This window comes from Nicotiana attenuata, chromosome 3 (genome assembly GCF_001879085.1).
Source record: "Nicotiana attenuata strain UT chromosome 3, NIATTr2, whole genome shotgun sequence".
Lineage (NCBI taxonomy): Eukaryota > Viridiplantae > Streptophyta > Magnoliopsida > Solanales > Solanaceae > Nicotiana > Nicotiana attenuata.
The window spans coordinates 6,619,463-6,637,217 of NC_031991.1; the positions used below are offsets into that span (position 1 = coordinate 6,619,463).

Genomic DNA, 17,755 nt, shown 5'->3' on the forward strand with positions numbered 1-17,755 from the left:
AAGATAAATAACGAGTTAGCTTAACGATAGGAAGACTTTATACCTCTTTGCTCTTCTTTTGGTGAAAATAAATGTGGCAAACAATCCTAGAATCTGGTAAAAGCAAGATAAGCGGGATGTACTCTCTCGAAATATCAATGTATGCATTAAACTCTATAGAGGCTATACAAGCATTGCAACTTTAACAATCATCCATGCTGATGCTACAATTGTATTGGCATTGAGCGAGGCCTAAAATAGAACTATACACACACAAAATATTGTATTGGCTGGACCTACAAAATCACGTCAACATAAAAGAATGGAAATGGTTGTGAAGAAGTCCTTAGCATGAAAAGAAATATACAAAGTGGTATTCAGCACATTGCAGAGGATCATCAGATGGAGTAGTAGCTTGCAGTTGGTGAGGCAAAGAAGCGGCTGTTGGTTGAACGAAAGGATCGCTCAAAGGGGTCAACCTCATTGCCTTCTGCTGTGGCTTTATCTTTTCCAGACTTTGCTTTTTCTGGTCCAGACTTGTGTAACACTGACACAAGTGACTGCACAACTTCAGCCATTTGAGGACGGAATTCTTTCTCTGGCTGCTCATATTTTTCAGCAACAGACACAAAAGTTAAGGATAGTTGTCAGCTGAAACCTTTATCTGAAAAGCTTTTAGAAATTATCATAGTTTCATTAGAGTAGTCTTCTAATGATGTACTGTACAAACCTGAATGCATTGGGAAATGATGTCAGCATAAGATGAGAGAGCCCTGGAGGAAATTGTTCTCTTTATGGTTGGATCAACCATGTCCAACAAAGACTCACTGTCATGAAGCTTGGAAGAAGACCATTCCACCAGTGACTGCTCTCCTTTTGGTTTTGAACTGCATTAGTAACAGGAAAAGGAAAAAACATCAGCAACCAAATAATGGTTTTTGACAAAGTTGAGAGAAAGTTGGCTAGTGGAAGAAACCTGTCAAAAGGGCGCCTTCCAGTTAAAAGTTCAAGAAGCAGCACACCAAAGGAATAGATGTCAGCCTTTGGGTTGCCACTTCCACGTTTGACATGCTCAGGCGCAACATAGCCACTATCTTCAATAGCCATCTCAGAAGCCTGTCTTGCACCAGTAACAATGACAGTAATTGCTAGTGAGTATGTTGAAAAACTTGTGCTGTAATTCTAGTTTACTCAGCATTTCTCTGAGCAGTTCTTTACTAATCATCAATAATAATACTAGTAGTGAAGAAAGGTTATAAGTGTAAAGAAGGTACCTTGATTTTAACACTGTTGCTGGCCAGTGGTCTTAGGACAGCTAGTCCACAATCACAAATACGAGGGTTAAGATCTTCATCAAGCAAGATGTTTGCAGCCTTTAGATTGCTATGGGTGATGGGAGGGACACAGGACGTGTGCAAGTAGCTGAAAATGTAAGTGGAATGATTAAAGCCATGAACAACAGGAGAGTACTTAAACGTTTATCCTCATCCACCTTGCAGTATTTGCAGTCACAATTACAATGATAATGAAAGCTAGTATTGTTTACTTACTTTAATGCCCTAGCAATGCCAATGCCAATGCGGAGTCGGAGGCTCCAAGTCAGAGGCATGCACAGAACATTGTGCAAGGCATCATCAAGTGTCACATTCCTTATGTATTCATACACAAGGAGGTGGTTGCCGTGCCCCACACAATATCCAATAAGTGCAACGATATTAGGGTGCCTCAAACGGGATGCAGTTCGAATCACATCCATAAATTGTTCTTCCTCAGTTATGGAGAGTGCTACAGTTTTAATGTTCTTGACAGCCAGAATCTTGCACAACCAAGAAGTAACAAGAGTAAGAAAACTTTGTAAAAAATTCTCTTGGTTTAGTGTGGGAAGTCGCTGCTAGGATATACCTGTCCATCAGGGAAATCTGCTCTATAAACAGAACCAAGGGTTCCTTCACCAAGCAGATTACCGGGACTGAAATTACTTGTGGCCAACTGCAACTCTGCCACTGTATAGTGTTTGGCACATATTGGGATTTTGCACTTCTTTGAGAAACTTCTTCTTTTTGACATTTTCAGAGTCATGGTCGGTGCAGGTGGCAATTGCCATGAGGAAATCAGTGGAGGAGAGTCACTGCTGGAGGAATCTGGGCTATCGTATTGAGCAGCTAAAGGACCAGTGGTGACTGGTAAAATGAAAAGCACAAACAGAGAAAATATCTATAAGAAATGTGGTTCATTTTCACAGGAAAAAGGGTGCATTATCATTGGCGTATGCATTAAGAATTATCAAGATTGTAATTCATGATAATTGAATTTCATAAAATGGTACAAGGCATCTAAACTGTAAAATGAAGTGGTTTCTGAAGAATTATATCTGACCTTGGGGTGCACTGATTGGAAGAGACTGCAATGAACTTATGCTGCCTCTTACGCTGTCGAGTGTCTGTTTTTGGGATCGACGAATCCGAAAAGTGATATAGACTGATGCACCAAATAGAGTCAGTACAGCGCCAACAACCATAATAACTATTCCTCCAGAGCCTGGTCTTTTCTTTCTGTTGTCTCCTGTTTCATGAGAAGGATATTTCTCAATGGCACTTGATTCTGTTGTTGGAGGACTAGAAATATTGGGCATAACATCAGTAGGAAACTTCCAGGGAAGATAGTCTGCTCCTCCACTGTGAAACCGATTACCCCCAATCCTGATTATTAGGGAAAGACACAAAGCCATATGTCAAGTAGGGTAAAATATACCAACAAGTAGACTTTGAATCCAGATAGTTTACCATAAGTTGTTTATATTTTGAAAGCTCCCAGGAATAACACCACTAAAATGATTATCTTCAATGTTCCTGGAATAGACACAATTGAGCAATTTGAGTGTCTGAGAATTTAAACTTCAACAGATACGCTCATCAAAACTGATAACTCACAGGTCATGTAGATGAAGGTCAGCCAGAAAAATTACTGATCCAGTGAATTCATTGCTCTGAAGATACCTGCCAAAGGTACTTCATTGTTACTAATGGAATTTGCAACTGGTAGAAATACTTTCAGATTTGAAAAAACTTACAATTTTGTAAGGTTCTTCAGAGCTCGAAATGAAGCAGGTAGATCTCCACTGAACTTGTTGTGTGACAGATCCCTGTTGAAACAAATTTCTGTAGTAAAATTTTCTTGCCAAGGTCAATTTCTTCACTACTTTAACCTTATACAGAATTGTCTTATGCACCTTTGTTTACCTCATCTATTTGTTTATAGAAAGTACCTCCTGATTTTGGATACATAATATGCAAGTATTCTAACTCATATTTCGGTCAATCACTTTCTAAAGTCAGAAGTATCATGTAGAGAGAGACATCTATTGATAAATGACAGATAAGTATAAACAATGGAATTCAAGACATGCCACACTATTTTCAATCTAGACCAGAGATCTCACTACACATTAAATATGGCAATGAAGGCTTGAAGCTGCGTCTCATTCAATTACAGAAGGCAGATAATAGATTTTGAAGATCACAGTTTGCTTCATAATAAGAAATCAAGAACAAGAAATGTATATCATACATCATTATAAGATTGTCCGAGGCACCAAAGACATCTGCCAATGGTCCAGATAGTAGGTTCTGGCTCAGATTTCTGCACCAAACTAACACTTGTTAGGACTTTGAGAATCAAATAACCAAAAATACTGATAGAAAGAAGAAGCTGCTTACAGGTGCCTGAGATGTTTCATTGAACTCACAGAAGCGGGAATGCTTTGAGTAAAGTTATTGCATGCCAAATTTCTATATCAACCAAAACAAGAAGCATTGTTCGTGAGATGACGACTGTGTATAGCTAATTTCATGCTCTGAATAGGAAAACTAATTGACAAGGATATTCATCTTACAAGTCTGTGAGATTATGTGGCAAGCTATTTGGTATCTCGCCATGAAAATGGTTAGAGCTAAGATCTCTACACAAACAGAAACTATGAGTTATAATCTCAATACTTTTTACGTTTTCGTATATAAAATGACACCGAATGAAATAACTTACAGGTGTTTCAAGTGTTGTAGACTAACAAGCTGATCTCCAAGATTACCAGTAAGATTTAACCCTTGAAGTTTACTGCAGGAAACACAGAAACAGGCAATTCAATTGGCTTAATTTGATTTAGCGACAAAAGATACAGTAATCAATTATTTTCAGTATAGTACATTTCAGTTACTGATGATTGATAGCAAGAAACTCCAGTCCATAATTCTTCACAAGGATCACCTCCCTCTAATTTCCAATTCTTAAGTTCAGTAGGGCTGTTTAGAGCTCTGTACAAATCTCTCAGTGCTTGAACTGCAAAAATGAAAATGCTACAATCAGATAAAATTTCCTAATCCCAACTCAATTCACTTCTAAAACTGCCAAAACCAAGAAATAACCCTACACCCTTCAACCACCAAATTAAGAACTCCATAGAATAAATGCATGCAAAATTAGGAAAACCTAAAATAAAGTAGTTATTTGCAAGAGTGAAAATACCTTGGAGATCATCAGTGCGGGCAAAAGCTTGAAAGAATAGAACCCCAAAAAGCAAAATTGCAGCGGTAGCCAACCCCAGATTTCTCTGCTTAGCCATTGTGCACAACAACATACATAGAGATCTCCTCTTAACTTCAAATCACAGGAAATGCAAAATCGGTTATTCTATAATCATCAGAAAATCATCAAGCACGAGAAAAATAAAAGATACTAAAGAACTACATCAAAACCGGTAGTAAAACAAGAAAATCCAACTCAGAAAAGAAGAAGATTCAAGAAGTAGCAGTAGTCCAAGTGAAAGGGAAATTGAAGACTACTCATACATTAATAAAAAATCAGAAACATTCGTGCTTGACAGGAAATCCAGATTACCTAATTTTAGAAGCATGCAGAAAAACAAATTATGGGTAAGGAATTTGAAGAGAGATAGACATACCCAGAAATTAAGAAGAATATTTTTGAGAAACAAAATGGAGAGAATGCTCTCTGTTGAGTCCAGTAGAGTTGAGCGGTTAGTTAGTTAGTTATAATAGAAGCTGTGGCTGTGCCGCCTCAAAGGAGGGCGGGAAACATTTTCTTTTTTCTGTTTCCACGGCTTTAATTCTTATAACCTGCCCGGAAATGAAATTTCTTTTAACTATAAAGTGATGCTGTAATTTTTTTTTTTTTAAATGTAGTTTTAACTTTTAACCGATCGTGTCACATTATTTCCTTTATTTTCTTGGTTATCAATTCACGTTATTATGTAACATTACTTGTGATCAATATTTGAGTAACTTGATAGTAAGTAGAGATAAAAATTCATCAAAAGGATTCAAAAACATTTTTCAACTATTTATGTATATACATATATAAAGAACTTTTTATCTTTATATATAGTATAATTTTTTGACAAACATGATTCAGTTGAACTTTCTCCGGTAAATATGAGTATATCAAGCTTGATAGTATAAAATATCTTGGCATCACTTGCCTAAAATACTTAAAAACTGTCTATAATAAGCGTAGATTGATAACTTAAAAGAGAAGGTAAGTAAAAAATTAATACCAATTTAACCACATTGATAATGTTAAAATTTCTTTCTTGATATATGTAACTTTTGTCAATTCGTGTTAGGGAGCGTTTCCTCCTTAAATGGGCCTTACGGGGCACAAATCTGGATATAATCGGGCTCCAATATGGGTACTGGACATCGGGTGGAAAACCCAAAAAAAAAACCTTTAATCCATTTCTCATGCTCTTTCATCGTCCTTCCCATCGATCCCTCCTTTTTTTTGGAATTTTTACCTCATATAGCAAAAATTAACACCTTATTTATTTTAAATAAATACCATTTAAAAAAATTATATTCTATAGATACCTTTTAATGTTCATAGCAAAATATTTAATTTTGGTTACCTCCTACCCCTAAGTCACTAAATACCCTATTCAGTTACACTATTTTTTTTTCTCTTTCTACTTTAATACGCTATTCAATTACACTAAGTTTCCTCTTTGTCAATTAGTCTATTTTGAACGGCTCCGGCACCATCGCCGGACCAAGGCGGCGCGTTTTCAAAGATTTCTCAAGCAACTTATCTCGGTCAGATTGGGATTGACGTTTACCAAAATGGACCTATTAGTTTATCTTGTCTTCTTTGTCTCCAGAACGAAGTGCTTCTCTGGCTTCAACGAAGTGCTTCTCCAGATTGGGATTAACCACCAGTAGCACAACGAGAACAAGAATAACTGCTCCAATCCCAATCATTGAGTTTCTGAAAGCCTTATAAGAATATGAAGAAACAGCGTAATTTGGGAACCCTGATCTTCCTCTTCAACACTGTCTGAGCCAACGACCTATTTGGGAACCCTTTTCACTACCGGCTTCCGTTGAACGGCGGATTCGCCGAAAATTAGAGTTTGTTCTTGAACAAGACGACGGAGTTTGGGGCTGAGCAACTTGATTTTCTGTTAATATATTTTAATGTATTTTCATGTATTTCATTGTATTCATTATCTTTTTTTTCATTGTAATTCAATGTATCTCGTTGTATTCCATGTATTTCATTGTATTCACTATCTTTTTTTCCATTGTATTTTAATGTATCCCTCTGTATTCTATGTATTTCATTGTATTCACTGTCTCGCTATATGCCATGAATGTATTCATATATTTTTTTTAATTAATATAATTTATGTATTCAGATGTATTATATAATTTCTCTGAAGATTGCTATGTTTTTGGATTATTTTTCGGTTGAGAATCTTTTTTATAACTGAAAATACAAAATTTGTGTGTTATAATTGAGTTTGTTGAGTTGTATTAGGATTCTATTATGTTAATTAATTCACTTTCCGTTTTAAAAATAGTGTAATCCCCTATTTCACGCCGTGAATACAGTCGAATACAATAATCTTTCCAGCTGTAATCCCATGTTTCACTCCATGAATACAGTCGAATACACTCGAATACAACAACTGATTAGCTGGATTTTCCTGATTCACGCCTATTTTTGCTACTGTATTCATGAATACAATAGCTTAAATACATCAAATACATCTTATAACCACAGAAAAGGTATCTATAATCCGTAATATAGCAAATGGTATCTATAGATGGCTAATTAGTACTAAAAAAATGGTATTTTATGAAATTTCTCTTTTTTCCCCTTCCCTTTTTGGAGAAGACATCGCTCAAGGAGTAAAATTTATGATACTATCAAAGTCGGACTTACTATTATGGTTTCACTCGATCGAATTTAAGGTCATTCGTGCTTTAATTTGAAACAATCTTTGTTTGGCTAAAAAATATAACTCTTAGTTCAAATAATTAAATTTGTGTGATTATGCGTTAAACCTAGTTAATGATAATATTTCTGAATGTGACTTCCGAAAGCGTGATAAGCGTTAAATGGATCTGGTAGAAAAATGATAATAGTGTGCAATAACTATTCCAAAAGCATGAGCAATAAGGTAGCATTTAATAGCAATGAATAACAATAAATGGTATTTAAGTAAATAGGAGGAGTGATTCACCCAATAAAGGATGAACTAGATGATTGTTCCTCTTGACAATGATGAGTTATAGACAAATCCTTGAATGTTCGAGTTATTCTCGGATCTGATGGAAAGTATGGAATAATATAGACAAGAATCTTGGTGAAAATGTAGTGTTTGTATCTTAGTACGAGAGAGAGAGAGAGAGAGAGAGAGAGAGAGAGAGAGAGAGAGAGAGAGAGAGAGAGAGAGAATCTTTTATAAAAGTTTGTTCTTACAAATAAATATCACCTGCCCCATATCATTGTCTCTTTTTCTATTTATATGAGACATATTTCTAGTAAACCCCAATAGTACAAGTGCAGAGAATATCCACTAGAATATTCCCTTTAATATCCTATTTCAAAAACTAGCCGTTACAGCTTCAACAACGGTGCTCGACCTCGACCATTATCGATATTTCGACCACGACTCTCGTCGGCTCTTCGGCTATGAGTCTTTCTGCTTCCTGGTCTACCTCGACTAACGACGGCTCGAGAATTCTTTCTTTAGTCCTATCTTATCTTAAATATTCTAGGGCAAATGTTGACCCATACAGTTAGTCCCTCCGCTTAATGAGGCCGGCCTCAAACGGGCTTCGTCAGCGGATTCTGTTCATTGCGATCGAAATGATTGGACGAGCTGATCGGGTCGTGATGATTGAGGCGAGCTGGCAACGCGGCCCTTCGTGAGCCGCAAATTTTGGGGTAGTGTTGTCCATGAATCAAGGTGACGTCACGACCTCGTGCGTCATCATGATGCGTATTCCCGATGCATCGCTTTGTTTTGTGTGGGGCTCCTGATTGGTCCTGCTGCTTCGATTCCGATGCCAAGTAATGATGAGCCAATTTCTCGGTTATGACGCCTGAATTCCTATAAATAGGGATGTGAGGTTGTAATCCCAAACTTTACAGTCTTCCTGCACCGAAACCCTATATACTCTTCTTCCTTTTGCCATTGTTGCGCATCCTTTCCTTTTGTTCTAGCGATTCTTACCGTTTTTAATCCTCCATTGTTTGATACCTTCCTCTCTTTTGTTGGAAATATGTCTAATGTACCTTCTGAGTCCAGCGAGGGAAGTGACCTAGTCCCTCTAGCGGTTCATTTTCCTCCTCATACAGAGAATGTTCCCACTGTTGTTGAGGACGGAAGCTTCCCGACGGTAGAAGAGCAGGTTTCCCGTAACCCCGATGCCAGGTCTGATTTCTCGAAATTGCCTGAAGCCGGACCCGGGACCTTTAAGTCGGCGATGAAGGAGACTGATTTGTTAGAGCTTAAGGAGAAATACGGCCTTTCCTGATCACGTCGAGTTGATCCCTGTCAGGTGGGATGCGGTGCAATACCACCGTCCTAGGTATTGCGCATTCTACGCCTATCCCTTTCACGTCGGCTACACTCTTCCTCTCCTCCCGCTGGCGGAGGAATTCTGTCGCTTTTATGGCGTTTTCCCGGCTTAGCTCACACTGTATGTCTACAATATCATAAGGATGCTTACCAAGTTCGAGGAGTTAGCCTGGGTTGAGATCACACTTCGACACCTGATGCACCTGTTCGCCCCCAGCTTTTATAGGGGGACGATACTGAACCTTCGCCCCCAAGGAGGCAAGTGCCTGGTGGTGAAGATGGACGACAAGGTTAACCGACAGTTCTGGCTCAAATTTTTCTTCGTCATAATTGAGGACGCGGTGTCCAACATCGACGACTTCCATGAAGCTTGGAATTGCACTCGTAAGCACCTCACCCCCTTGCGTGTAAGTACGTGGTTTATTTTGCTTATTTATGGATTCTGACCTCTCGTTCTTTTTTACGCAGCCAAGACCTCGCCTCCTCCTTTTGGTTGAGGACATTTCTGGTTAGGTCGATCAGTTCCTCCCTCATATCGCAGGGATTCGTGAGTGTCTGGGTTTCTTCAAGAGGTTTGGGCTGGCTCCCCCCACGACTGGTAAGTTACTCATTTTGTTGGAGTCTTGTTTTACTTCTTTTCGTTTACCTTGCTGATTTTTTCCCCTTTTCCTGTGCTTTTTCTAGGATTGGCCAGGGGGTCTTCAAGGCAGGCGAGAGCTCCCGCCCGTTTGTTCCGGTAAAGAAAAGCGGCTGAGCCTTAGGCTTCTGCCCCACCTACGATGGTGGCTAGTTCTATTCGCATCTCGACTCCTCCTGCTGCTGCGCCTGGTTCTGTTCCTTCGCGGCCGTGGAGACCGCAAAGACCTCAGCCTTTCCCCTATGTTATCTAATAGATAAAGACGATGAGCCTGTCCTAAGCGGCAGGGACTTAGTGCCTCGCAAGAGGAGGTCGGTAGATGTTGGTGGCGGGGTCACCTGGGCTGTTGATTCAATGGCAGGTGATTTCTCCTTGCGCGATATGGCAACCATAGTTATCGGGGATGACGTCGAGCCGGAGTTCGGGTCTCCGAGGTCGGGGTAGCCGAAGTGGGTATGCCTTCGATGGTTGCTGAAGTGGAGAGAGCGGACGATAATGCCTTTGAGACTTCGAGGCGAGAGGAGGCATCGACATCTCAGTCGACCACTGATGCTTCTTTATCGACCGACGAGTGGGGTAAAAATGTTGCCAATGAAGGTGATTAGTCGAGGTCTGACGCTGATGCGACCGACCTGAAAATGATGGAAGAGGGTTTTACCCAGCTTGATATAAGGTTAGAGGGGTCTACGAGGATCATTGCGATCCCGATGGACTGAGACTTGCTAAAGAACACAAAGGACGTGGTCCCTACCCTCAGCCCTCTTTGCTCCGAAATTGAGGGTAAGACCCTCAAAGAACTAGACAATGTCACCTTATCGAGGAGCATAGCGGACCTCGCTCTCCGGGTGAGTGCTTAGTGTTTTGTCCTTTTCTTTTTTTCCTTTATTGGCAAGGGGGTTTTTATGTTTGCCTTACTTTTTTTTTGCTGATTGTGATTTTGGAGATTGAAAGTGCCCGAAGAGAGGAGAAGCATAGGGAAATATTTGTAAGGCTGGAAAATAAATTTTTGGAGTATCGCGACAAGTACTGGGAGTTCCGTAGGCGGTTTGGTGAGGGCGGCAATCTGCAAGCCTTTCGTGATGAGCTGAAGGAAAAGGATGACGAGTTGGTGTGAGTCATCGAGAAGTGCAGTGTCCTCGAGGGGATGCTGAGGAGTAGGGAGGAGGAGCTCGAGGTCAGCAGGGGCGTAGAGGCCCAGTGCGGTGACCTTCAGGCCCAAGTGGTTGAGCTGCATACGAAATTAAGGGAATGCCAGCTACAGATGGAGGTCCTTCATGGAGAAGTCACCGAGAAGCAGAGCAAGCTTGAGAAGGCGGAGTCTTCTCGTTTGGAGGCTTGGGGAAAATCGAAGATATTAGAGTTTCCAAATAGGACTCTTCGGGCCGAGCGGGAGATTGATCAATCTACGTCGAAAGCAAAACATGATAGACTAGAGGAGAGGATCAGAGAGCTAGAGAAAGACAACTCTCTCCTTCATGACCGGGTGGCCGCTTTGGAGGCTGAAACGGCTTAACTGCTTACGTAGCCATTTTCCTCTCGTACTTCAAATTTCCAAATGTTCCTCGGGACCTATACGAGGAATGGATTTATGTTGAAGCTCTGTTGGACGTGTTTCGAGATTTGTATAAGGCGGGATCCGTTTCTGCAGTCGCCCTTGATGATGTTCGCGTTAAGGCCCGCGAGGCTTGGGTCGCTTGTGAATATGATCCTGCCACACCTGAGGCTGGTGATAATGAGGGGGATGGGGACGTGGACCAGCTTGAAGAGAACGCCTGGTATGATGTTGCATACCCTGAGGGCGAAGGTGATAACGAAGAAAGGGATCGAGATGGCCTAGGCATCGACGATCAAGGTGGTGGAGGTACAGAAGGTCCTAATAGCGGCGACCAGTAGTTTTTCTCTTCTTCTTCTTCTTCTTCTTTTATTTTTATTTTTGTTGTAAGCTTGTGTACTTTTGTCGGCGTCTTCACGAGTCTTTGTAAAAAAGGTTCAAGTATGAAATGGAATGCCAAGGTTGTTTTCTACATCTGTTTCCTTTTCTGTGGTTTATTTTCTGTACTTATGTATTTTTGCTTCTGTTTCTTGTTTGAGCGAGGTTGAACATATCTGAACTTAGCTGTGACTGAGGGCCGGTAGATGTTAGTTTGAGCGAGGTCGAACATAACTTGAACTCAGTTGTGGACGAGGGCCGGTAAGTGTTAGTTCGAGCAGGGTCGAACATAACTCGAGATTAGTTATGGCCGAGGGCCGGTTGGTGTTAGTTCGAGCAAGGTCGAACATGACTTGAGTTTAGTTATGGCTGAGGGCCGACATGTGTTAGTTCGAGCGAGGTCTAATCATAACCTGAATTTAATTATGGACGAGGGCTGGCAGGTGTTAGATCATAACCTAAATTTGATTATGGCCGATGGCCGGTAGATGTTAGTTCGAGCGAGGTCGAATACCTGAATTTAATTATGGCCGAGGGCCGGTAGGTGTTAGTTCGAGCGAGGTCGAACATAACCTAAATTTGAGAGAAATGCGATGGTAAGTGTAAAATTTATTGCCTTGACATTTTTGCATTTGTTACATACTTGGAGAAATTTACAGATTTTGGGTGTTGGCTGGCGTTCCAGTCAGTCCCGGTCTATCTAGTCCCTTCTTGGTCGATCTGGAGAAAAGTGAGAGGTCGATCAATGAAATAGTAACCAGGGCCTTGCCTTCGCCTACTTCAACTTGGAGTTTTCCCTTCGTCGCCTCGTTAAAAACCTACTTGAGAAAACCCAGCTGGGACAAAACTCAAGCGAGGGAAAAAAAAAAAAGAAAGAACGACTTGGAGGACACTTTTTCTCTTAGAAGTAGAAGTATTTGAGGTGGATGATATTTAAGTTGTTTGGTAGTAGCTTTTCTTCCATTGTTTCTAGTTGAAATGATCATTTATTTGGTTTTGCTGTGATTTTGTACGGACCGTCCCAATTTGCTCCCAGCTTGCCTTCCCTTGGATCTTTGCTCGCTTGGGTTTTAGCTTTCAGCACGTAGTCCCTGACTTTGAACGGCCTGACCTTTGCTTTCTTGTTATAATAGCGCTCTGCTTGCTATTTTTGGGCGATCATTCTTATATAGGTCATATCTCTTCATTCGTCGACTTCGTCGAGTTCCTGCCTTCTGCCGTCATTGTTGCTTGTGGCGCTCTCGTGGGAGTACCTTAGACTGGGCTCTCAGACCTCGACTGGTATTACCGCCTCAGTCCCGTAGACCAAAGAGTAGGGCGTCTCTCCTGTGCTCATTTTCGGAGTTGTTTGGTATGCCCACAATACTTCTGGTAGTACTTCTGGCCATAGTCCCTTATCGTCCTCAAGCTTCTTCTTCATGATGTTTAGTATCGATCTGTTGGAGGACTCTGCTTGCCTGTTGCCCGCGGGGTGGTACGGGGTTGAGAGTATTCTTTTGATATGCCATTTATCGAAAAATTTGGTGATTTTCTATCCCATGAATTGGGGTCCATTGTCGCAGCTGATTTTGTTGGGAAGGCCGAACCAACATATGATATTTCTCCATATAAAAGTGATTACTTCCTGTTCCCGTATTTGGGCGATTGCTCCTGCTTTCACCCACTTAGAAAATAGTCAGATAAAATTAAAAGCAATCGTACATTACCTCGCCTGCCGGGAGGGGGCCTACGATGTCCATTCCCCATTTGATGAACGGCCAAGATAAGGTGATCGAGCGGAGATGTTCATCCACTTGGTGAATCACTAGGGCGTACTTCTGGCATTGCTTGCATCTTTTCACGAAGTCTGTAGCCTCCTTTTTCATGGTGGGCCAATAATATCCCGCCTGTATGAGGCATCTAACCAGTGCTCGATTGCCGGAATAAGCCTCGTAATGGCCTTCGTGGATTTCTTCAAGAACTCTCTTTTCTGGTTCGGGCCAAGGCACTTCGCTAAAGGGCAGCCGTAGGTTCTCTTGTACAGGTCATTGTGGAGGATATTGTATCTAGTTGCTTGCATTCTTAGTTTCTTGGCTTCTTTTATCACCTAGGAGTGTGCCGTTCTGCAAGTATGAGTATACGATTGCGCCAGTCCCAAGTTAAGTTAGTGGTTCTTACCTCGACTTGGTCTAGTGATAAGTTGAGGATATGGACCACGTTTTTGTCTCTCGTCGTGATACTTTTGGTGGCGGCGGCTAGCGTAGCGAGTTCATCTGCCTCGACATTCTGTGCTCATGGAATTTGGTCGAGCTGACATTCGTCAAACTCGAGTAGCAATTTGCAGATTTTGGTCTGGTATTTTTGCAATCTTTGTTCCTTGATTTTGGAAAGCCCCTGTGACTTGGTTGACTACGAGCTAGAAATCACAACGTAGTTTTAACCGTTTTGTCCCATACTTGAGCGCTAGTCTCAAACCTGCAATGACGGCCTCATACTCGGCCTCGTTATTAGTCATGTCCGGGCACCTTATGGACTGGTGAATTACTTCTCCTATTAGGACTTCGAGTACGAGTCCCAGTCCGGACCCTGACGCATTGGATGCTCCGTAGGTGTATAGGACCCAGAGGTCTTGTGTTTGGGGGGAAGTTTGGAGGGCTTCCCTTTCGACTTCAGGCATTATTTTTGCGCTGAAGTCGGCAACAAAGTCAGCGAGCACTTGTGACTTTATCTTTGTTTGCGACTGGTACGTGATGTCGTGATCGCTGAGATATGGACCATTTGGCCAGCCTTCCCGATAGCTCGAGTTTATGTAAAATGCTTTTTAGGGGAAAAGTTGTGACGACTGAGATGGGGTGGCATCAGAAATACGGTCTAAGCTTTCGTGAAGCTACGACTAAGGCCAAAGCCAGTTTCTCGAGTTGCACGTACCTCGTCTCGGCATCGACTAGTGTTTTGCTAATGTAATATATGGGAGATTGCATACCTTTGTTTTCTCAAATTAGGATTGCGCTCATAGCTACCTAGGATACAGCTAGATAAATGAGGAGATGCTCCCCCAGCTCTAGTTTTGAAAGCAAGGGCGGCGACGACAAGTATGCCTTTAGTTCCCTCAGAGCCTAGACGCACTCCGAAGTTCATTGGAGGCCGTTATCTTTCTTGAGTACGCCAAATAATTTATAGCACCTATCTGACGACCGCGGGATGAAACCTTGATAGGGCGGCGATGCGGCCAGTAAACCTTTGGACCTATTTTTTTATGGTCAAGAGCTCGGGTATCCCCTCACTGGCTTTAATTTAGCCAGGGTTGGCCTCGATCCCTCGTTGTGATATGAGGAAACCTAGAAATTTTCCTGAGGCAACGCCGAACGCACACTTCTCTGAGTTTAATTTCATTCAGTACCGTTTGAGTATGTCGAAAGTTTCTTTCAAATAATCGATGTGATATTCTCCCCTTTTTTACTTGACCAGCATGTCGTCTATATATACTTCACTGAGCTGATCCTTGAACATCCTCGTCATCAATCTTTGATAGGTCGCCCCCGCGTTTTTTAGTCCGAAGGGCATGGACCTATAGTAGTACATTCCTTGGTGGGTGATGAACATAATTTTTTTCCTGATCTTCCTCTTCCATGTGGATCTGATTATAGCTTGAGTAAGCGTCCAAGAAACTTAGCAGCTCATGTCTGGCCATTGCATTAATGAGTTGGTCGATGTGAGGCAGCGGGAAAGAATCCTTTGGGCATGCTTTGTTCAAGTCTGTGAAGTCTACGCACATCGGCCATTTCCCATTCTTCTTTTTAACCATTACCACGTTGGCGACCCACTTGGGGTACTTTGATTCCCTGAAGGAACCATTTTCTAACAGTTTTTCCACTTCCTCGCGTACCGATGTGGAATGTTGTTTCTAGAGTCACACCGCTGGCCAAAACGGGGAGAGTAATTTCCCCGGATGTCTGTTCAACTGCATTGTTAAAACCAGTTAGCGTGATACAACGCGACACTAACTTATCCTCGAGTTTCATTTGGGTAAGTACTCGGGGATGAATAATGCATGCACTCCTTTCATCATCTATCATAATACGTTTAACACCAATATACAAAATTCGTAGAGTAATAACGAGGGCGTCATGATGAGGAAAGATCAAACCGTCGGCATCCGACTTGTCGAAGATGGTACTTTCTTTGAGTTCGTCGTACCGTTCGCGGGTGATGGATCGCTTGAGCTTTTGGGTAGTGGTGAACTTCACGCTGTTGATAGAGGCATCGTCTCCGATGATCATGTTGATGGTACGGGCTGGTGAGGGTGGTTTGGGTAGCCCTTGATGTTCGCATCCTTTGGCGAAATTGGTTTTTCCCTTATCGCTTAGCAACTCTTTAAGATGTCCTTGTCGTAGCATATTCACGACTTCCTGCCTTAGGGCGATGCAGTCTTCCGTCTTGTGTCCTCGTTCTTGGTGGAACTCAAAGAAGGCATCGGACTTTCTGGTATTAGGGTCTGATCTCATCTTTGGCGGCCACTTCACTTTTGGTTCGAGCTTCTCCAGGGCGTAGACTATCTCTATAGGTGATAAAAAAAATTATGAGCAGATAATAGGGGGCATACCTCTGTCATTTCGATGAGTTCCCATCCTTGGTCTAGATGGACCTTCTTCGTAGCGGGGGAAGGGGGCGACGACCGTTCTGATATATGGTTGGTTTCGTTCCCTATTAGGTCGCGGAATTGAGTGATCTCTTCTGGCATTGTCTCTTAGATCCTTTCTTGATTCTGCTTGTACTGAGGTTAGTCAGTGGGTTGGCCCGTTGAAGTCGTCCTCATCTGCACGGACTTCGGCATAATAAGCATTGTGGATTTCATCCCAAGTGGTTGGGGGTACTTCATCAACCGACTTAATAGTTTCCTCTTTGCTCTTGAACGATCCCTGCTCATACCGTTCTGAAAAGCTACGACCGTCATCCCTTCAGACACATTTGGCAAAGTCATCCTTACTCGGTTGAACCGGGTGAGGAAGTCCCTCAACCCCTCTCCCAGAGATTGTTTGACAACAAATATGTCGTTCACTCTTGCCTCGGCCTTTTTGGCTCCAGCATGGGCCGTTATAAACTTGTCGGCCATTTCTTCAAAGGTTTCAATGGAGCATGTTGTAGCTGCGAATACCAGGTTAATATTCCTCCAGTGAGGGTTTCGCCGAACTTTTTTAGCAAAATGGAAGACACCTGTTCCTTGGCGAGGTCGTTGTCTCTTACAGCGGTGACGTAATGAGTCACATGATCTTCGGGGTCGGTTGTGCTGTCATATAGCCTGAGGTAGGGCGGCATTTTAAAGGTTTTTGGTATAACATACGGGGCTGCGTCATCACTGTATGGTTGTTCAACGAGCCAACCGGCATCCCTCTTCGGCAACAGCTTGGGGGCGCCCGGTATTTTATCGACCATTTCGTGGTGTTCTTTCATTTGATCTCGGAGTGCCTTGTTCTCATTCTCCATTTCCTCCATCCTTTTTAGAATGGCTGCAAGGGCGTTGTCACCTGCACTATTAATGACATTGTGAGTAATACCCATCGTTGAAGGAGGAGGGAGTTGGTTGCACTGCTCGTCTGCTGGTTGTATAGTGCAAGTCCTTGCATTTTCTGTAGTCGTGTCTCGGGCGGGTTTGTTGAGGATGCTAGTTAGCGTGTAAGTTAGCTACACTTCGAGGAGCTTTTTTTTACAGCCGGGGCGTCTCTTCCCCCACATATGTGGAGGCTCTCTTACCAAGTGATTTTGTGATGCTGCAGTGAGGGGGCGGGGACCCATCTCGCCTAGGCGAGGCACGGGGCGTCGCCCTTCGTCTGCCGTTTCACAGCTTTCTTTAATGATAATCATGAGGTTGGTCGGGAGGTCACTTATTATTCTCATCATTTCTTCTCAGTTACCTGCCATGTTGGGATTTGTGCACACAAAGAAAGGAGATTTTGTTTATGCTTGCTCTTTTTTTGTCAGTTAGTGACCCGTGCTACTTGTAGATCTAGAAGAAACTAAAAGCTTAACTAAGAAATCCCCACTAACAACGTCAAATTAATAGACAAAAAAATGTAACTCTTGGTTCAAATAATTATATTTATGTGATTATGGGCTAAACCTAGTAAATAATAATATTTCTAGATGTGACTTCCGAAAGCGTGATAAGCGTTAAATAGGTCTGGTAGAAAAATGATAACAATGTGCAATAACTATTCCAAAAAGCATGAGCAATAAGGTAGCATTTAATAGCAATGAATAACAATAAATGGTATTTAAGTAAATGGGAGGAGTGATTCACCCAATAAAGGATGAACTAGATGGTTGTTCCTCCTGACAATGATGAGTGACA

General features: G+C 42.0%; 2 protein-coding genes across 2 annotated transcripts; both read right to left on the reverse strand.

Moving 5' to 3' along the window:
• On the reverse strand, positions 181-5,030 carry LOC109223250 (protein STRUBBELIG-RECEPTOR FAMILY 2). The gene is made up of 17 exons (XM_019387485.1): positions 4,937-5,030; positions 4,501-4,632; positions 4,182-4,314; positions 4,021-4,092; positions 3,872-3,937; positions 3,696-3,767; positions 3,547-3,618; positions 3,050-3,121; positions 2,910-2,975; positions 2,763-2,828; positions 2,356-2,678; positions 1,882-2,159; positions 1,530-1,795; positions 1,254-1,401; positions 956-1,095; positions 710-866; positions 181-581 (listed from the first exon to the last, which is right to left on the reverse strand). Exons 2-17 carry the CDS (start codon positions 4,610-4,612, stop codon positions 378-380), a joined length of 2,247 nt encoding a protein of 748 aa, XP_019243030.1. The 5' UTR covers positions 4,613-4,632; positions 4,937-5,030; the 3' UTR covers positions 181-377.
• LOC109224153 lies at positions 15,204-16,034 on the reverse strand. The gene is made up of 2 exons (XM_019388739.1): positions 16,010-16,034; positions 15,204-15,964 (listed from the first exon to the last, which is right to left on the reverse strand). The coding sequence occupies exons 1-2, from the start codon at positions 16,032-16,034 to the stop codon at positions 15,204-15,206; spliced, it is 786 nt and encodes a 261-aa protein (XP_019244284.1).

What these genes read in the sequence shown, in the direction of transcription:
- LOC109223250 (XM_019387485.1), bottom strand. Translation starts at nt 4,612, where the DNA reads ATGTTGTTGTGCACAATGGCTAAGCAGAGAAATCTGGGGTTGGCTACC. An exon ending in ATGAAACATCTCAGGCACCT is followed by an intron (nt 3,619 to 3,695) that starts GTAAGCAGCTTC and finishes AGTTTGGTGCAG; the next exon opens with AAATCTGAGCCAGAACCTAC. An exon ending in CAGATTTCCCTGATGGACAG is followed by an intron (nt 1,796 to 1,881) that starts GTATATCCTAGC and finishes TGGTTGTGCAAG; the next exon opens with ATTCTGGCTGTCAAGAACAT.
- LOC109224153 (XM_019388739.1), bottom strand. Translation starts at nt 16,034, where the DNA reads ATGGGAACTCATCGAAATGACAGAG. An exon ending in AACTCATCGAAATGACAGAG is followed by an intron (nt 15,965 to 16,009) that starts GTATGCCCCCTA and finishes TATCACCTATAG; the next exon opens with AGATAGTCTACGCCCTGGAG.